The following is a 21,174-nucleotide window of genomic DNA, read 5'->3' on the forward strand; positions in this document are numbered from 1 at the left end:
AAAATATTATATTGAGAAAGTGAAATGCAAACAAAACTACTAAATACTAATGAACTACCGGTGGATGATGCTAAAGTAGGAGTAGAAGGCTTTGAAAACACATCTTCCAAGGCTTCAATTAATTCCTCTTCATCCGTCTCAGTTATATACAATTACTTAGAATATGAAACTAATGTCCAAAGAATTTCATACGAGGTTAAAGGAAAAAATATTACCTCCAAAAGTTGCATCGTACATCCAATCATGCAAGCGTACCGAAGCTTCAAAATCCCAATCGTTTTCACTTTAGGGTTTTTATCTTTTTGGAAATGATAACCGATTCTGCCATTGCCTTATTTAATAATTAAACGGGTTAATCAGATCGATTTTGAGGGTTTAAACGGTTCGGTTTTCATGGTTTCAATTCAGTTTGAAACCAACGGTTAAACGACTTGGTTTAGTTTCAACCCGTTTAGCTAATTGGCCCGAAACTTGAAACCAGAACCGAACCATTTACTAGACAATTTTACGGTTTTAGTGTAAACGGCTCGATTCTATTTCGATAAACGGTTTCGGTTTCAAATTCACATCCTTAGGGTTATATCACATAATCATGCGGATGACATAATGGCTGTATGAGGCTATATCACATGATAACACACTCAGTGTAGTGCCTGTATGATGCTATTTCACATGAAAACAATTGAAATGATGAACTCTATGCAAGCCAGGGTTAGGAAAGTTACCTGTGCTCAGAGTCAAATTATGGTTGATGATTCCCTCAACTTAGGTGTGAAGACGTCGCTTTCTTCTCACTTTTTTAGTGGATATGAGTTTTGGCAAAGATTCGGAACTTTCTAGGCTTCTCTAGGGTTTCTCACAAAAATTAGAATTTTTGGGATTTTTCTAGTTTTTTTTTTTTTTGGAAAATTAGGGTTTCGACAATATTCCGGCTTATTTGGGGTTTCCGATAGACTTCTCGGGATTTGTATAGAACTTTAGGGCTTTTCCGGAGAATTTCTTTTGGTTTTTTTTTTTTTTTTTTTTTGAGAGAAATGATCCCCAGTTGTAATTTTTCCAAGGTGTGTGGCATTTTTGTAAATAAGTGGGTCAAAAAACCTGGGCAGATATGCCTAGGGTTTGGCAGTTCGGCCTAAGGGCCTTAGGTGGATTGGCCTAAGATTGGGTAGATCTTCCCAGAAGTAGGGCGGCTGGAACCTTTTGGAAGGGGGATTTGACAGGTTTAGGATTTTTGTACTTTCGAGTGATCTGGGTATCGAAATTTTATGAGATATCGACGGAATCTTCTCGATGATTACTATCTGACAGGCAAGAATTTATCTCCATTTTGGCTTGAAAATCCATAGGAATCGAGAAAACAGAAGATTTGCCTTGTTCTAGCAAAGTTCTAGGAAGATGATAACCATTTTCGGTCACCCCCACATTATTGGTTATCACTTTTAGTGACTATTGGTCAATTATTTGACACATTATCATTCAAGACCCAAGTTTTAGGGTTCAACTTGATTTGAAACAAGTATTAGGATTTTTCTGAGAAAATCGAATCATTCTGGAGAGTGAGCGCAATAGCTTCATCTTTGCCTGTAATTCATCATTGTCAGGGGGGACAAAATTTGGTGTCTATAATCATCTATTCTTTTCTTACAGAACACCTTATTTTGACTGTATCACCCTATGTATCATTTGATAACCCAATAAATTCTTGGCCTTTGGTTCAAATTTCATTTCAAATGGAGAAATTACAAAAATACGTAGAAATAGATCCCGACAACAAGACTTCTTGTATCCAATTTTTCTTTCAGGAATATATTTATACACTTTCTCATGGAAGCGATGTTTTTCTTAGCAACATGACTTGCCTGGTGCGAAACTATTCAACCCGTTTTGAAATAAATATATTATAGTGCATATTACTAATATTAGTATTATTAATATTTTGGAAGAAAGAATGCTACCCGCTTGCATGTATATATGTCTAGACACAACTAGTGCAGAAAGACCATGCTGCCCCCACATTGAAGATGCTCTTGCGCACTGGTGTGTACTTGTACCAGCATTCTCTTGCCCCAATATTTTATAAAGAGAGCCAGAGAGGGTTCCTTAAAAGGCAATGTGGCCCCATGACAACGTGGGAGCTAATGGAAAAGTGTGTGAAAGCATCAATAAGGATAGGATTTTCCCCTTTTATGAGGGGTATGGTGGTCATTTTCACCCCTCTTTTATCTGGGCGTAGAGGCCACGTTGCCTTTCAGGTTTCTTTTTCTCTATTTTGTATTACTAATATTATCGTATATGAACTCAATACAAGGACCAGAATCTGAATCAAATTGAATAAGGACCGAATGTTGAAAATGAATAAGAACCAAACGCAGGAAGTTCGATTTGAATATTGATTTTTAAAACCAATTCGATTTTCCGGGTTTTGGTTCACACCAATACGCTCTTGGAACCAAACCAAAATGGAATTGAATACCTGAAATCGAACCGATTTACACCCTTGCTTTCGAACGGTGTACCGAACAAATTTTTTTTAGCCATTCTTGTTCATTGTTTTAGGTTTTGGTATCAAATCGGCCATATTGTATTGATATCGGCTGAGACCAATCATGAAACCTGGCCGATCCAGGATCAGGTAAAATCGTAAAAAAAACCTATTTTTCTATGGAAGCAAGGGTAAAATTCACCGATTCGAACCGATACGGGCTGATCCAGCATCAGTATCGTTCCGGTACCCGATAACACTCCTTGACTTGGGTGCCCGTACAGGTCATCACGAGCAAAGCAGGTGAGGTGGCTCCACGGATTGAACCGTCATTTGCTATTCCACGGGTGCCACTGAGTACTGATGCAGAGTTTCCGCCAAGGCTTGCGTTCCTTGTTAGCTAAAGCCATGCTCTGAATCCGAAATTGCAAAGCCGGAAGCAGAACCTACCAACTCAGCCACTGTTCCTCTGAGAAGTGAGAATCATCGCTCCCCCGAAGCACACTTTTCGCATATGGAATTGCCTGAAATCGTCGAAAATGCCCGGAATTTTGCCGTCATGGTTAGAATCCAGGGACCTGTAAGTCTCTCTCTCTCTCTCTCTCTCTCTCTGTTCACCTCTTCCATTCTCTTTATTCGTGATTCTTCAATTTTCTTCTTTCTTTCGATATTTTGGATTTTGATTCTTTATCAATTTCAGGATCCAAAAGGTCTAAAGATGCGAAGACATGCCTTCCACCACTACCAGTAAGCAAATTTTTTGTTCAGTTGGTCTTTAATTGATCAATAAATTGTTGCCTCTGAGAGTTTGAAAGATGTTGAATTATCTCCGATTTGGTTTAGGTCCGGTAAGACAACCCTTTCGGCATCTGGGCTGTTGTTGCCCGATTCCTTCAGCGACTCTCCCATTTTGAAGTATGTCCGGAAGTCTTCTTCGTCTGTGATGGCTATTGTTGTCACTGTTGCATCAATTGTGGAGCCATTTCTATCGCAATCACATCGAGAGAACGCTGCCCAGGTTGAAGTGTTTTATCTCTACGCCTTATGGATGTTCTCTTATGTATTTTCTAAATTGTTATCCCTGTTCAGGAGGTTAAGGGTTTCTCTGGGGATTGGATTGATTGACTTGTGTTGTAACAAATTGATTGGGTTATAACAAATTGCAGCCCCTCCCGGAGTTGATTCCTGGAGCACAGATTGATGTTATGGTAGAGGTATAAAATGCCATTGCTTATGATGTTGATGCCAATCCCTCCAACCCCAACACCCCCCCCCCCAACTGGCGCGCCTGCTAGAAGAAAAGAAAAGAAAAGAGGAGAAATATTTAGTTTGACGTTTTCTGATTTGCAGCCCAAGATAAAGGCTGGAAGTCAGGTAGATGTTGAAGCAAACGAAACTTCCCACTGGCTCCAGGCACAGCTTCTAGCATTGGTATGCTTTCACTGGCTATAGTGTTGCTTATATTCATGATGTAAGTTTCTAGTTGAGTCGCTTGTGTATGCGTCGTCATGGCACTTGCACTTGCACATGCATTAGGGTGTAGGACCATGCTTAAGATGTGGTTTGCATTTTTATTGCGGCAGAATCCACCATTATCTATTAATACCTTTTCTCCGAATGTTTTATTTTTTATGATTTCCATTGATCTAGGCTGTGCTTGTGACTTTTAATTCTTGATACATATTGAACAAGTGAATCATTTTGTTAAGCTGCAAACTGTACTCTTCCATAAAAATCCATTTTAACCTTCATTGAAAAATTTCTTTTTTAACTAAAAAAATGTTGTTATAATCGCATAAGATGATGTTAGTGCCTTTTCTGACGTAGATATTGAACTTCCAACATGATAATTCTGAACTTATATATGCAAACAATTTGATGGCTCTTTCTTCTTTTTCTTAAGAAAAGAAATTAGATGACTTGAATGCATTAGGTGTACTGTGTATTTGCACGAGCATCTCATGGACATATTATACTCTGATATTATCAGAATAGATATCACAACCAAATGTCTTTTTCTTACAGTCTTTGAGTCCCTTAATGGAATTTAGTGTGGTACCCCAATACAGATTTTGCAGTAATATACTATAATATTCTTATCTATGTATTATAAACACTCTAGTTTTCTGCTTTTAAGCAAAACAATAATATTTATTTCAATATACAAACTTATGTGCTTCACACCATTGAGCTTGATAGTCTTATGATAGATCCTTGGATGCATTTATCTCTGGTCATGCTGTTCAAGTGTTGCTTAAATTCATGATAATTGACTTGGATTAGTTTGTGATGGCTGCAGCATTACTATTCAGCTATAACATAATAATACAATGTGTTTCATATAGGTGGATGTTCCTGCATCTTCCCATGCTATACAGTCATTAATTGAAGCTCCTAGTGGCACAATTGAGCAAGGCTTATGGGATCTTGGCTGGTCTTTGTCCACATCGAATAGTGGTCCTTGGGTTTCTACAGATGCTCTTCGAACAAAGGTTACTCCCAGATGGTTTATTTGTAGCTCTCAGTCATCAGATGCTTGGCGTATTTACATTTTAGTTGCATCTTTCTCCTCTCTATATAGAGTAGAACCAGAATAGATAAAAATGAACTGAAAAAGAGTACATGACTGAAGTTTGCTATATCTGGATTTTTTTCCCCCTTAGGAGTCTGTAAGCGGACATGAAAGTTTAGGAAATGGTTGGTCAGTCTGGTTTTGGTGTTCAGTTCTTAAAGCATGGCTTATGGAGTATGACAGCTCCTTTGATTGAGGTCATTATGGGACATATGAGCCACCAATGAAACTATAGTGTAATGATTTGTAACAATCAACATCACTTCCACTCCATTTATGGCTACTTTGTCAATGCAAAAGTAATTCTAAAGGGATATGCTGTTTTTTTTTTTTTTCTGGCTAGTATCAGTTGGTCAACATTTTTCATGAAAACCTTTGGCCGAAGCATGCTGCAATAACATGTTTACAGGTAAAGTTATGCAAGGAATATATCCATGATGCTGCTCGAGTCAGAGTGTGGCTGATAGTCATTGTAAAGTGTAATAGCAGGAATTTATTTTAGGTGCTGCTGTAATTATCTTCTTACTCTTAGTAAATCCACTCCTTGCTGGTGCTGTTGTAGTTGTCTTTATTGTTATTTCCAGTTTATTTTCTCTTACACCACTTACCTCATATTGAAAAGATCTCCTAGCAAAGGTAACTGGCTGACCAACATAGAAAACCTCTTCCCTTTTGTCATGGCCACGTGGCCCACGCTACTTACCTAATGTAAGGCTGAATATGGATATACTCAACCCCAATTATGAATCAAAATTCCAACCTGAACTGATATAACAGTAGGTCAACACCTAGGCCAGAAACAATCCAATAGGACTGTTGGCCAGCAATAAACAACCAGCAAAATAAGGGCTTGATATCACCCCCGCCCCATGTTCAGGCAAAGATAAGGACTAAAACTTCTCAGAAAATAGGCGTTAAAACTCAGAGATTAAACCCGGATTTCAGATCAGAATAGGTTACTTCAAATCACGGAGAATAAGGTCAAATAGAAGAAATTTGATAACTCACTGGTCTGACCTCTGATAAAGTTGAGACTAAGGTTGGGTGGGGGTATTAATACTTCCAACAAAACCCAGAAAGATCAGCCATAACTGATGGTTGATTGATGATATGTGAAAAATCTTGAAATTTGGGCAGAGTTGGCAAGATCCTGAGATACAGGTCTCTGTTGGCCAATCTGTGCTGGTCGAGTGATGCAGACACGGCTGCGCTTGCCTGGTTGGACCAGCATGACTGGCATTGGAAGCCAAGAGCCAAGAAGATTTGGTCCAACCTAGGGTTTTGGTCCAACATGGGTTGGAAATAATTAGTAATTTATTTGTCTTTATTTCACGCCTTTTATTTTCAGACTTGAATGTAGGAGTTAGGAGTCAGTCAGGATTTCTTTCCCGTTGCATTAGTTTCCTTTTATGGGTTGTTTCCTAGTTAGACTAGTTTCTATTTCAGTTTTATGTCTCTATTTTCCCTATATATAGGCTGTAATCGATGGACAAGTTACAGTGAATTGAAGAATGAAGTGAGAAATGGTTTGGTTTAATGCTCTGTGAGAGTGTGTGCTTCCCCTTTCCTCCCTGCTACTCTGATCTTCCCCTTCTTCTCTAGAAGCCCCTCCATCAACTTGGTATCAGAGTTGAAGGATCCCATTCCTTCCCTTTCATCTCTCTTCTTCCCTCCCCAATCTTCTCTTTGCTTTTGCAGAGAAGTCTGAGGTTTAAAAAAAAAAAAAAAAAAAAAAAAAAAAAACCATTGTTGCTGTCCTCCCCTTCGATTCCTCACAATCCCAGTGCTGCAACATCTCGCAGCAGCCCCAACCACTTCCGACTCCACAATGAACCTCGCCAACTTTTTCCCTTTCCCTTCTCGGTTTTGTCCAGCACAAAAGAAAAGGGCCATTGTCTCTCACCACCCCATCCCTTTGCCCCAACTGAAACCCACAAAGCAGCACCTCCACCCTCTATTTATTTTTTCCCTTTGATCGAAACCCTTCTTCGGGGGTTCTGGCTTGTGAAAAAAAAAAAGAAAAAAAGAAGACGCAGCTGTACCACTAGTCATCAAAGACCCTCCTCCTTCCACGCATCAACTCTTCCACTAGTCGCCCCTCCTCCCTTGAGGTTGTAGACCCACCACTGGTCATCAAAAACCCTCCTCCTTCCACGCATAGAGACCTCCCACTGGTCGTCGCAGCCCCTGGAACCACCGCTGCTTGCCATCGTCAGATAATGACTCCCCTGGATCTCCTTCTCCATCTTGTGCCCTGAGATCCTCTCTACCTTTTTCATGTAGTCTATCCCCTGTGGTTTGAGTTGATCAGACAGAGGAAGACTTCCCCTTGTCGGTTACGGTACTCCCCATTCCACAAAATCCTCTTATTTCTTTTCTTCTTTCATTTTTCCTGATTTTCCCATACTACCCCTCCCTATTACATCTTATTCTTCTTGGTCCTATCTTTATCTCTGTCCAAATATGCCCCTACCCACATGTGATATATTTGTGGATTGCAATTGAACCTCATCTATTTACAATTCTGCCATCCTTTGAAAAAAATAAAAATAAAAGAAGTTATTTACTATTTTTCCATTACCGTCTATGTGCTCTATGCTTATCTCCACCATGGTACCCAACAATAAAGTTCTCCAACAGCTCGACACCTATAAAGGTGAGACTTGACTAAAAAACTGACACCCTCACTGAACGTGTCAATACCCCTCACCACAATTGTCACCTCTATTCAAACAATGATGACAACCTTGCAAGCTTCTCTTGACCAATTGGTGGCTGCAGATAAAGGAAAGAGTCCCATTCAATCTGGGGATTCTTCCAACACCACCCCACGGGATCCATCACTACCATCACCGCCACCACATCATACACCACCACCACCACCACCATATGAAATTGGTCGATATGATGATGGAGCGGAAAGAGCAAAAAGATTGGATGTCCTTGATTTTTATAGAGATAACAATCCAAAATTGTACCTTTACTGGATCCACAACTTGGAAGCCTTCTTCAAACAGTATGGATTGACTGATGCCCGAAAGGTCCTATTTGTAGAGGCTAAATTGAAAGGCACGGCCTGAGTCTGGTGTGTCAAGCAACAATAACGAAACCGAACCCGAGGCATTGGATTAGTTACTACTTGGGCTGAAATGCATGAAGTCATGAACCGGAGATTCTTACCTCCTGATTACAAGCAACACGCATATCTTAGATTTGCATAGTTGAAATAGGAAAACTTGACCGTTGAAGAGTATGTTGCTAGATTTTATTATTTTGCTACTCATTTTGATTTTGAGTGGGATGAAGAAATATTGGTGGCACAATTCCTTAATGGTTTGCACCCTCAAATTAGTGCTGCCCTTACATCCAGTTGATTGCTTACAATGGAAGATGCTGTTCAAGTAGCGTATCAGGTTGAGGAAAGTCTAAAACGCCTATAGAGTTGGAGAAATTTTGCAGATACTTTTCCTCAAGGTATGAGTTCCATTCTGCAACAACCTTTTACCCAGGAAAGGTCATTTAGCAAACCACATCTTCATGACCTAGTCGGCCGTATTCTCCACCTCGTCATGCTTCTAAAATGTCATCGTCACGGCCTACTCATCCATACTATCCCCTTCAGTATGGTTCAGATAAACCTTCTGAGGTGACAAAGCTTACTGTTCAGTGCTACTCGTGGAATAGATTTGGACATATCAGTGTTCAATGTCCCAACCGAATGGTTGCTTTTATTAAAAAGGATTCTCCCATACCTAATATTCCCGAAGAACAACTTGGTTATGTCACAGTTGATTTAAGGGAAGAGCGTGCATTAGGTGGAGTCCATGACACTCCAAGTAAGAGGATCCACATCCTTTTTATGTCATTCGTCTTGTGTTGACCACTCAGAAAGTCGTTGACAATGAAGATTGGTGCCGTAATAGTATTTTTCAAACCCGTGTGAAGTGCAATGATCAACTGTTAACCTTGGTTGCCGATGGAGGTAGTTGCACTAACGTTGTTTTTGAAGACGTTCGTATGCTAGGATTGAAGATAGAGCTACATCCAAATCTTTACAAGGTTATTTGGGTGAACAACACTAATATCAAAATCACAGTGATGCAGATGCACAATGGATTTAGGAAAAAAAAAATCTTTTTGATTTAATTTTCTTTTGTTTTAGAAACAACTTTGAAATTAGTTAGTTTCTAATTTTAGATTAGTTTCCATTTTAAGTTAGTTGCCATTAATTTTTGATTTTTTTCCTTATATTGGACATGTAAACGATGAAGAAGTTCAGTTTTAGATGTTGAAGAATAGAAATTTGAAAGTTATTTTTTGGTTTTGAAACCATGGCTGCTGATTTCCCCTTCTTCCTCCTCTGAAATTTTCCCATCTCTTCTCTGTTCATTCTCTTCTTCCTTTTTATTATTCTAGTTTCCTTTTCCTTCTTTGATATTCTTCTTCCTTTCCTCTCTGTATTCTGGTTTTTTTTTTTTACCCTGTTCTGGGCCACAGTTGCAGCCCTACTGAGGCACTTCGAACTCAGCTGTGCGTGAGTTGTTTGGGTCAAGCTGTTGGTCGAAGGAAGCCCTCCCCAAGGCGACCCTAACCCTTGAATCTCAGGTCTGAAAGTGATCCCTGCTGTGAGAGATACATCTACAACCCTACCCAGACCTGTACTTGCCGCCCTTGTGATTCCAGGAGTTGAATCTGAACCTAATACTTGATCAGTTGGGTTAATGTTGGTGGGTTAGATAAATCTGGGTTATGCGATCCTATACCTGCAATTTCAGCCCAAGCCTAGGCCTAACCTGTGAGATCCTTCACTTGGAGTAGAAGCAGCTCTCGCTGGTTCTGAATTCTATTGTGCGTGTTGTAGGTTGAAGAAAGCTGACTCTCTAAATTTACAAGTAAGGACAGTTATTTATAATTACAAGAAAACCCCCTGTCCTCGAAATTATGTTATAATATTCCCCTATTCTGTTAGTAATTCCAGAATACGGGCTCTTCTAATTTTTTTATTTCAGTTTGACCCTAGTATCTATTTCCATCTTTTCTAAGTGCTAGAGTTGTGCCTGAGGTTACAATAATGCCCCTACTTTGCAAACTGTTTTAGTTGTTAATTGTGGGCCCATAAGCGATCCGATTCCGACTTTTGGAACCTGGATCCGTATCACACAGGTAAGTGTTTGGTCACATATTCTATTGGTGGATTTAAGGATACAGTCCAATGTGATGTCCTCCATATGAAGGTGTGCCATATTCTTCATGGTCGACCATGGTTGTTGGACAAGAAAGACAGTATTATGGTTATGCCAATACCTATGTCTTCAAGCACGACGACAAGACTGTAAAGTTTCATCCTGCCGAAGATCTCCTTAGAATTAAGCTCAAGAAGATGATGGGTTCGTTCCTCATTCGGCTTATTCCTTCAGACGCTCTCCTAGGTCCTTTGCCTAACTCGATGGAGTCGAGTTCTTTTCATAGGAGAAGAGTTGATGCAGACACGACTGCACTTGCCTGGTTGGACCAACATGACTAGCTTTGGAAGCCAGAAGCCAAGAAGAACTGCTCCAGCCAAGGGTTTTGGTCCAACAAGGGTTAGAAATAATTAGTAGTTTATTTGTCTTTATTTCATACCTTTTATTTTCTAGACTTGAATGTAGGAGTTAGGAGTCAGTGAGGATTTCTTTCCTTTTGCAATAGTTTCTTTTTATGGTTTGTTTCCTAGTTAGACTAGTTTCTATTTCAGTTTTATGTCTCTATTTCTCCTATATATAGGCTGTAATTGATGGACAAGTTACAGTGAATTGAAGAATGAAGTGAGAATTGGTTTGGTTTTATGCGTTGTGAGATTTGTGTGCTTCCCCTTTCTCCCCCTGCTACTCTGATCTTCCCCTTCTTTCTCTAGAGGCCCTCCATTATACTCTCTCAGCCTATGGAAGAAACTCTTCAATTTTCATTAACTAAAAACTCTGTCCATAGTTGCAACTGGCTGGCCTTTAAATAGGCTCAGCTACAACAATAGCAAAATCAGCCTTATGGGGTCGGCTACATGGATCCATGCAAAACAAAGTATGGAAAACTGAGGTTCAAACGAAAAAAGGGGCATGAAGAGATGAAGAAATAAGAGATGAAAAATGAAAGTATTGCGAAATTCGAAGGTTTTTGAATAGGCTCTGCTATTCCTTCAAAATAGAAGGTTACCAAATTAGAAACTAACTAAAAAGAAAAGTAACTAAATAGGAAACCAACCAAATTCCTAAACTAAGTTACTTGTTTAACAAGAAGCCATAAAACAGAAAAGGACAAATCCCTGGTCTAACAGGATGGTCGATCCTTCTCTAATTTCCTCGTTGATTAAGTTTCACAAAGAGACACAACTTCAGCCAAAGTTGAAATCAATAGGGAAGTATTGGCTTTTACAGCTGGCAAGAGACCTTCTAGAAGTTGCTGACCAAGATAGGAGACAAATCTCACTTGACACTTGACCAAGGATTAAAGTATCGGTATCGGTCGATCAAAATTAAGATACGTATCGGAGGGTATCGTATCGTGTCGGAGATACGCTAAGATACGCTAAAGATACGCACATAAATGAATATGAAACACCTTTTTAAATACTTTTGCATAAAAAATTATTAAAAACAACTATTGATAACATGTATTATGCATAAACACTAAATTGAGGGTATCGCACTAAGAATTCAAGGTTTGTAGTTGTCCCATATATGTAAAATCCTTGTTCCCAACTTTGATTTTCACTTTAGTTAGAGAGAAATATGGTTGGCAGCAACTTTGGAACAAAAACCCCTCAAAAAATTGTGTTTTCTGAAAAATACTCATCTTGACCATTATATGATCGTAGCGCACTGTATCGGTACATACCGATACTCACTGATACGTACTGATCGATACATACCGATACTCACCGATACGTACTGATGCTCATCGATACGTACCAATCGATACATACAAATACTGATACTTACCGATACATACCGAAACGTATATTTCACCTCGATTTTATATTTTCCATAGAGTATCAGTACGTATCGATAGTGTATTGGTGCATATCGATATGTATCGTAGGTTATATATCGATACGAAATGATTTTAAAAATTCCATGTATCGTATCGGTGTGTGTCGTATCGGTCGGCTAAATTTAAGATACGTACCGGAGGGTATCGTATCGGTATCGGAGATACTTTAAACCATGTGTATTATGCATAAACACTAAATTGAGAGTATTGCACTAAGAATTCAAGGTTTGTAGTTGTCCCATAAATGTAAAATCCTTGTTCCCAACCTTGATTTCCACTTTAGTTAGAGAGAAATATGGCTGGTAGCAACTTTGGAACAAAAACCCCTTAAAAAATCGTGTTTTTCTGAAAAATTATCCATCTTGGCCATTATATGACCGTAGCTCACTGTACCGATACTCACCGATACGTACCGATCGATACATACCGATACTCACCAATACGTACCGATCGAGACACACCGATAGATACCGATACATACCGAAACGTACATTTCACCTCGATTTTATATTTTTCATAAATTCATATGGTGCATATCGTATCGTATCGATGTGTATCGGTGGTGTATTGATGCATATCGGTATGTATCGTAAGATATATATCGATACAAAAGGATTTTAAAAATTCCATGTATCGTATCGGTGTGTATTGTATCGATCGGCTAAATTTAAGATACGTATCGGAGGATATCGTATCAGTATCGGAGATACTTTAAACCATGCTTCTACGCCACCAACAACCATATCTGGATGGAGAAGAATCTTCGTAGATGGACTTCCAATTCTTGTTCTTCGAAAAGATTTGGAATGGATCTATTTTAACATCTCCACCAAGATAGCCTCTCTTTGTCACCGCCACAGTAATTGATACCCCAAGGAACTGGCTCATTGTTGTATCCTGGGGCCTCTCCAAGCCTTTCCTCTCCCCCCCCCCATCCCCCATCCCCCATCCCCCATCCCCCATTTAGCCCTTTTGCTCCTCTTGGCTTGCAGCCTTTATGCTTTGTTTAGTACCCCCCTTTTTCTCTTCTCAGCAACCTTGTTGTTTGGGCTTGCTCCTTTTGGCTTGTTCCCCTCCCCCATTTTTTAATCCCCTGTAAATTCTTTCCTCTTAGTAATGAATCTATTTATTCATCCAAAAAAAAAAGCAAGGCACATGATACTGTAACGGCCTAAACTATAGATGTACATGAACTATTGCAGTGGCCTCTTCTTAAGTTGTAGGTCAAAAACCTCACACATGAATCTTTTTAAAGAGTTGCTTCTGTGGAAGGTTATGCGCTCAAACGAATTCGGCAGAGATGGAAATTTGCCTCTGCCTTGGTATCAACAACTGTATGAACATTTGTAGAACCAACACCATGCAAAAGAGTACCATTTTGTCTAAAGAGGGGAGCTTTATCAACTAACCTATTGGAGAATGATGTAAGACTAGCAAAGTAAGCTTCAACTTCATCATCTAAAGGATAAGGGCATAAATTAGCATCATCATCATCTTCATTCTTCTTTGTTGGTTGTTTCTCTACTACATTCATGAACGAGTCCTATTAAGGCATATGTTTGTGTAGTGACCCTTCTCGCCACCGTTTTGACATATGATGTTTTTCACCCAATCACTACATCTATTAACTTCAGGCTTCTTTGCTTCCACTCTGCAAGATTCAAGCTTCTGTTCTTCTATACATGGTGGAGGCTATAAACTAAAGGAGTCTTGATCATATTCTTCCAATAACTGGACTTCTCTTCAGTTGTCTTGGCATGAGCTTTTGTCACATCAACGGACCTGAAATCGGTGTTAGCCAACTCTAGTCGGATCTCAGTACTTAGCCCGTTGATATATCTTATAACCCAATTACTGGTCCATCTCCTGAAGTCAGCACCTTGAAGATAATTTGTGGAACTCTATGGCATCCACATACTTATTGCCTTGCTGAAAATTGAGAAAATTATCATACTGTACCTTCTCATAATTAGGAGGATGGAACTTCTCATTCATAAGTTGCTTGATAACCTCCCAATTAGTAATACCTTCAATCCCAATTGAGAAGAATAGAACTTTTTCATCTTCACGATAGAAGAAAAAGGGTGGAAGACCTGAACTTGTTTCAGTTGAAGGAACCATGGTTCGAGAACTCAGTCGAAACCTGCAAAATTTCGCAGGTTTCAACAGTATCCCCAAGGGTCGAAACGATATATCTTGTGACTTTTAAAAGGCACAGGTTTCGACCATTTCAACATGTTTCGACCAAATTCGACGAAATTTCCCATGTTTCGGTCACCAAACCAATTGGTTCAACCCTATGTAAGTTAGTTTGAAAAGAAACCTAAGCCTTATTTAGCAGAATTCAACCCTCTCTTAGTTTTTTCTCCTAGGAGTGGGAAACTTGGGCAAACAGTGGAGATTTTCATTTTTGCCTAACAAAGTTGATTGTAAGGGTGGTTCTTGCTTCATCTACATAAGAAAGACAGTTTGGACCAAAAAGGTAAGTCCCAACTTCCCCAAAAATCTTTTTTTTTTTTTTTTTTAATATAATTATACTTGTAAATAGAGTAGAATTATGTAAATTTTTATATATTACTTAGGAGGGCCCGATTTACGCATTCACGGTGGCCGATTTTTTTTTTTTTGCATGTTAATGTTTTTTTTTTTATTTTCTGTTTTTGAAAATGCATTTACCTACAACATATTTCAGTCAACAACTCAGCGTAATGATTACCGAACCTTTGGTTACCACACAAGTATGACTTTGAGTTTTTTTTTTTTATTTTTTTTTTTATTTTTTTTATTTTTTTTATGAAACTAATGATGTGAATGTGTTAGAAATGTCTAAAATAGGATGTACACAAAAAAACACTGTTTGGGGGTCGAAACCTAAGTTTCCACTAAACCGGGAAAAATTCCCTGTTTTCCTTGACATTTCCCAAGTTTCGACCAAAATTTCGGTCTCCCCAAGGGTTGAAACCTGGTCAAAACGCGATACCTTGAACCTTGGAAGGAACCCACTCATAACCACAAATCGATCCTTGATTTTAGGATGAAGCGACTATCCCACAGTACTTTGTTACAGATCTTGATTCTCACCACAGGTTGGAGGTTAGGACAGGGGATTCAAGGGTTTAAAACGCTTTAGGGTAAGCTACCTTTGACCTGAATCTCTGGGTCAATCGACTGGAAATAAAGTTTCAACAAAGCTTTCTTTTAGATCTGATAGTACTGCCCAAAACAGGGAGTACTGCATAGGCTTTAAGGAAAACTGAAATAAAGGGAGATAAAAGGGGAAGAAAGAGATAAGAAGATTTAGTATGAGTAGAGGAAAGAAGTAGAGAAAGGTAGGGAGAAGAGAGAACATTCACAACAGCAGTTGAGAGGTAATTCTCGCTTTCTTCAATATTCCAAAACTCAAATCTAATTTTAATCATTGGTACGAGAAGACTATTTAAAGACTCAAAATAACCCTATTCCTATTCTGAAACTAAAATAAAAGAAGCATTTAACTCTAAAATGGAAATAATTTTTTATTTAAATAGAAACAAAATATGACTTTAACTCAACTCCCAAAATAACATGACTTGTTTCTTACTCTGAAAATGGAAATTAATAAATGGGTCAAGTGTTTTCTGGGTGGGATGTAGAGGCCACACCCAGACACAGGGGCGCGCACCCACTGGAGAAGCGTATGGGTCATTTCGCACCCCCTATGTCTGGGTGTGGTCCATATGTTCCACCTGTAAAACTTTGTTTCAAATAAATGAGTCAAATTACAAAATTTAACCCCAGGTAATCCAACGCCCAACTGCATCACTAACATATGCCACACATGCATGACCTATGTATCACTGACTATATCATCTACCATTGTTGGACTACGGCTGTTGTTGTTATCATTGTTGTCAACACAGCCATTTGCGCAACACACTCACATAGTGATGTGAATAGGGCCGGCAAGGATTGTACAGATGGAAGAAATAGCACAATGATGTTTGGGTCCCTTAGGTCAGTATCTAACTTAGTATCTGATGATGTGGCATATGCCAAACGATAGTTAGTGATACGTAGGTCATGCATGTGTGGCATATGTCGGCAGGTGCACTGACATGGTAGATGTGTCAGCTGATGAGGTGGTAGCTTATCAGGGTGATGTGGCTCAGTGAGATGTTGAGATGGCTATAGATCATGGTTTGGATAGCTTGATATAAGCCCCCACAAAATGGCATGATGTGAAGATGTTTCAGTGTCTTAATGTTGTTTATGTGTCCATGATGGTATGATGGTTGGCATGAGGACGTAAGATGATGATTCATGAGATGGCATGCATGGTAGATGAGGTGTGCATGGCATGCATGATGATGAGATGGCATGCATGGTAGATAATGTTTGCATGGCATGCGATGATGCATGATGTGTGATGGACATTGTAGATGTCTATGTATGCATGGTGGCATGATGTGAATGGATGCATGGTATGTCTGGGGTCATAGTGATGTGGCAGGGATGAGGTGGTTGCCTAGGTGGGGATGTGTTTGGCTTGATGGCAGCCAGGTAGACCTGGCATAGGGCCATGCAGCTCAAGCCAGTAGCGAAGGCATTAGCTGTGGCCTCACAGATGCAAAAGGCTTTGCGACCACGCTCGCACATGGTGCAACAATAGTTGCAGCAGCAGCCACCCTCGACTGGCTTGCTGCGCACATGCGCAAGGGGGTTGCATGGCTTGGCCTCAAGCCATTGGATCAATTCATGTAAAAACGGCCAAGGCATGGAACACTTTTCAGGTGTTTGACGGAAGGTCCTAATGAAGGGCATTTAATGGGTTGGTCTTAAGGGAGTTTCAAATCTGAGATGCAAAAGTTTGTTGTTTTTAATGTTCCAGAGGCTTCTCACCAGTTAGATCCGAATCTTCAAATGGTAAAGATCAAGGCGCTACATGGTGAGTAGTTGAAGCGGAGGAGATTTATGCACAACACCACCTAATGGTCGAGCACACCGTCGAACTGTGTACCGTGGTTCATGTAATCGCGTCTCGATCGCATATATCACAGGCATACGGATCATGCACCAGAGATTCCAGATGATGCAATCCTAAGCCACTCGCACTTTCATCAGTGTTGACCTAATGATCATTGCCACCAATATCTGCCAGGTTCCAATCAGAGGGCATCTGGCACTGTCCCTGCCAGGTCCAAGGGTCAGGTTGATTTGGGATTTAGGGCCTTATTTTAAGTCCAAATGAGCGCCCTAGTTTGTTGCAGTCTTCTCCAAAATGAGCGAAGAACGAAAAGAAGACGCTTGTAAGAGAAGAAGAGTTGCAGGAAAGGGCTGAAATGCAGAAATACATAATTGGGGATCATTGATCACATCTTGGGTAATTTGAGGTCATTGATGATGATGTTTGGACTCCACTGGAGCTGCCAGTGGAGGGTTACTCTGGCAGAAGTAATCTGAATTTGCTCAAACCATTGTTCATGGTGGTGAAAGTTGCTGGTGATATTGAAAATTGCATTGATGGTTGGAGAGCAGTTGATTGTGGGATTATTCCCGTGGGGTAACCTACACTTTGTCAAATCACCAGTTGTATTACATGACTGTAGGCTAGGTCTTTGGGAAATTTCGTCAGTTAGGATTTGCTTTGTGTTAGGGGGATTTGAATTTATAATTGTGCTTCTAATCAGGGCATTCGGGCATTCATATAAGCTCATTATCTATTGTAGTTGGGGTATTCCAATTGGGGCTGGACACTACAGGGGTTGTAGCGCCTTGACTGTAGTGGCATTATAAATTTGGGTGTTTTAGCACCCTCACAGTTGTAGCTGTGAAAACCCTGGAGTTGTAGCTGCTGATAGTGTTGAGTATACATACACTGAGCCCACCAGTAAGGGCATTGCTTCTTGGATGTAGGCACACTGCTGAACGATGTATATTTGGTGTTGTGAGTGTGTGCCTGTTTTACTTGTTATTTGTGCATTGGAGTGTTGTGTATGTTTGCAGTGGGTGTGCACAATCTGATAGACATGGCCACTTGTGGTTGCAGGTGGATGTGCATACGAAGTGTATGTGATTGGTAAAATTGGGATTGCCCCAGCCAATCACTGTGAGTGCCTGTGTCAGTTCCAACAGTCTATTGTGGGAATGTGCCAACAATCAGTGTGTTTGCAAGTGTATGCCGACAGTTTAGGGAGTGCCATCAGTGTGGGGAACACCAAGGAAAGTCTTGGGAAATTTTAGGAGAATTTTTGAAGACTGATTCCCCCCTCCCCCCGGCCCCCCCAGTGTCAACCTGGGAACAACAAGAATAATTGTGGGAATAGGAGCGGATCATACACTGAAACCAGAGAAGATCCGGGAAGAAGAAAGTAGCAGTACTTGTGCACTCACAGCTCTTGGTAGCAACACCAGTGAAAATTTTCATTCAATCTAAATCTGAATTTCTTTGATGGGCATATGCTTACATATATAAGAGAAAAAGGAAATAAAATTTCCTAATCAAACTCTATTAACTGAAATAGAATTAAAATCAAAGTCTACCTCCTAGTTGCTACTAACGTATCCAACTTCAACTAGTTACAATTAAAAGAGAAAAAAAAAATTACATATATATATATATATCTGTAACCATAACTGTATCAAAACCTTTCTGTTCCCATCATATCAACACAATCTACCACCATAACATACATGTGCCATTTTTGGACCGGAATCCTTTATAAACTTCAGGGATTCACTGAAATCCATTCAATAGATCTGTGACCATCAACCATCCCTCAAGACTCTTGTTCTATGCTACCAAATCCTTCGCTTTGGTCCTAGAACATGCAGTTAGAAACAAAATCACTAATTAATCTACTGATATGAATTCTCTTACCCAAAAAAAAAAAAAAAAAACTGATGTTAATTCATGCCCATGTTCTGATTTACCTACTCTACAAGTACTATCCATTTATCTTCAACCTGAACCATACATCTTGCTTACTGGTTTTACTCCATCCAGTAGGTGTTTCATGTTTGATCAAGTCGTTGAACCAAATTCTCTTGTTTAAAATTGCCTTTTTGGTCCTACATCACATGCATGCACTTGATTTGGCTCTCAATATTTTTGTGAACCTTGGGGAATGTAATACTCCAGTAAAGGATGCAATGGTCTAGCTAACTGATGAGCTTACTAAAGTGGCACCACTGGAGGTATTATGTTTGAATGACCATACCCTATAGATCTCCCTGTTCAATGGGCTATGCTCTTATGCTGTATTATATGTATCCTACAATTGGTTTCCATTCAATAAATTTGTCATATATTAACGAAAATGATACTAATAGAGTCATTACTTCCTACATTTAGCAGTTCTCCTCTCCTACTAACTTCTTGCTTTCTGTAGGCAAAAAAGGAGCGATCCAAATCATTATCAGTGTTTGGGAGTTTGGTTTCTCCAAAGCTCCGGGGTGCCCAGCATTCATTTGAGACAGGTGAAGTAGCTTGGCTTAATTTGGTGCATGAAAAAATACTCGACTAGATCATGTATGCAAGCACAGATTCTTCGTTATCTTTATTGCATGTGTTTACTCTCATAACTTAATGGTAGAGATGAAATTGAAACTGTAAAAAGCTAATAGCTATTTTATTCTGATAGAAATCAATATTTAGAAACTATATTATTTCTTAGGCAAGTTGTTATACTGTTTAGAATTGAAGGTAAATATGTGGGTGTGGAACCCACTTCTATGACATTAAATAATCTGTTAGTTGCCTAATGCCTGTCCCTTAACATGACCATTGATAGTATATCATGTGGACTAGGAAGGCACAAGAAGGGCAAAGGGCGACCTAATTTTTATCGTTGAATAATGAGATAGGGCTAAAAATGTGATTTTATTCTAAGAAGGAAGTTAAAGTTGATAGATTTTGTGTACAAACAAAAATAGATGGGAAATGTGAAAAGAAATTGGCACCTAAATTTTTATTGTGAAGTGACAGAATATGCTTAACAACCTAATTTCACAAGAGAAAATAGCATTACTTACTCTCTTGATATTATGACTTGTGGTCACGCTACCTGCATAATGGACCTGTATTTGCTAGCATCTACAATACGTTACAAAGAACATGTTGGTCATCAGTTGCATGCAGCTGAAAGACCATACATTCATCTGATGTTAATTTTGGTCATCTTAATCAGAGATCTGAGGCTTGTATAGGGTGTTCTGTGCTAGCCCATGTGTTCGCTACATGGAGATTATTGTGGATCACATATGGGGTTCTTCATGCTAAAATAAAATCCACCTTCACATGCATACTTAGATGAGTTTCACACCTAATTCAGAGCTACATTGCTGCAGCCTTGGAGATAGTTCTCGAAATAGCAAACAGGCGGTCTTTGATGTTATCTGCCTTTGCTCAAGTCCGGAAAGAAATGGAATGTAACTTAGATTGATATACATCTTTTCTGGTGAGTCTAAACATCATGACTTTTGAATCCTAAATTTTTATTTATTTATTTGTTTTTCAGTGAACATAGAATGCCCATGAAATTATCTTCCTTTTCTAGTCCCCTTGATGTTCATAAACGAGTGAAATTTGCACCAGAAAATCCTGTACTACTCGAACCTGAATATGACAAGAAAACCATGCATATTTTGGCTGAATCATGTCTCTGGTTAATTGTTTTACTTCTCCATTTGTTATTTTATTTATTAATTACCAGCTAATAAATTTTTGTGAAAGGAATCTTTATGCTTTTACTATCAACTTACATATTGGCGATTTTGAAAACTTCCTACTGTTCTGTGCTTTCAGATCGTCAGAATTGGCCAATGTGATCCACTTAATGACACTGATTTTTCTCTCAACACTCGAACCTGTCAAACAGATTGGGTTTTAAATCCATCATCAGGGACTTGTGGCTTCATGTGTCTCCTTATGTCCCTCCCTTTCCTGTTGGTACAAAGTGATTTTTTTTTGGTAGGACAAAGTGGATTCGCATGTGCTTGATTCTTGTTGCTCATCCTCCAATACAGCAAAAAGCAGGAGACTGTTAATTGGTCTATTGACTCATAATTTAATAATGTTGCTTATCAAAAAGGCAAAAAATAATATGTCATTTCGTTA

General features: G+C 39.3%; 1 protein-coding gene and 1 long non-coding RNA gene across 3 annotated transcripts in view; both read left to right on the forward strand.

The window, feature by feature from the left end:
- The first annotated feature begins 2,830 nt into the window (after nucleotides 1–2,830).
- LOC122059547 (glyoxysomal processing protease, glyoxysomal) overlaps nucleotides 2,831–21,174 on the forward strand; it is a 31,739-nt gene continuing 13,395 nt past the window's right edge. The window contains exons 1-6 of the mRNA XM_042622387.1: nucleotides 2,831–3,062; nucleotides 3,183–3,229; nucleotides 3,326–3,500; nucleotides 3,649–3,696; nucleotides 3,833–3,913; nucleotides 4,828–4,974. Coding sequence (XP_042478321.1) covers nucleotides 2,997–3,062; nucleotides 3,183–3,229; nucleotides 3,326–3,500; nucleotides 3,649–3,696; nucleotides 3,833–3,913; nucleotides 4,828–4,974 — 564 coding nt within the window. The 5' untranslated portion in view covers nucleotides 2,831–2,996. The remainder of the gene's footprint in view (nucleotides 3,063–3,182; nucleotides 3,230–3,325; nucleotides 3,501–3,648; nucleotides 3,697–3,832; nucleotides 3,914–4,827; nucleotides 4,975–21,174) is intronic.
- Nucleotides 18,439–21,159, forward strand: LOC122059548. Of its 2 annotated transcripts, none has more exons than XR_006134078.1 (4): nucleotides 18,439–18,457; nucleotides 19,448–19,535; nucleotides 20,406–20,515; nucleotides 20,863–21,159. It is a non-coding gene; the product is annotated as an uncharacterized LOC122059548 (long non-coding RNA). The 2 variants fall into 2 exon arrangements; XR_006134079.1 differs by lacking the exon at nucleotides 18,439–18,457 and adding an exon at nucleotides 19,235–19,253.

Source organism: Macadamia integrifolia, chromosome 13 (assembly GCF_013358625.1).
Source record: "Macadamia integrifolia cultivar HAES 741 chromosome 13, SCU_Mint_v3, whole genome shotgun sequence".
Taxonomy (NCBI): Eukaryota; Viridiplantae; Streptophyta; class Magnoliopsida; order Proteales; family Proteaceae; genus Macadamia; species Macadamia integrifolia.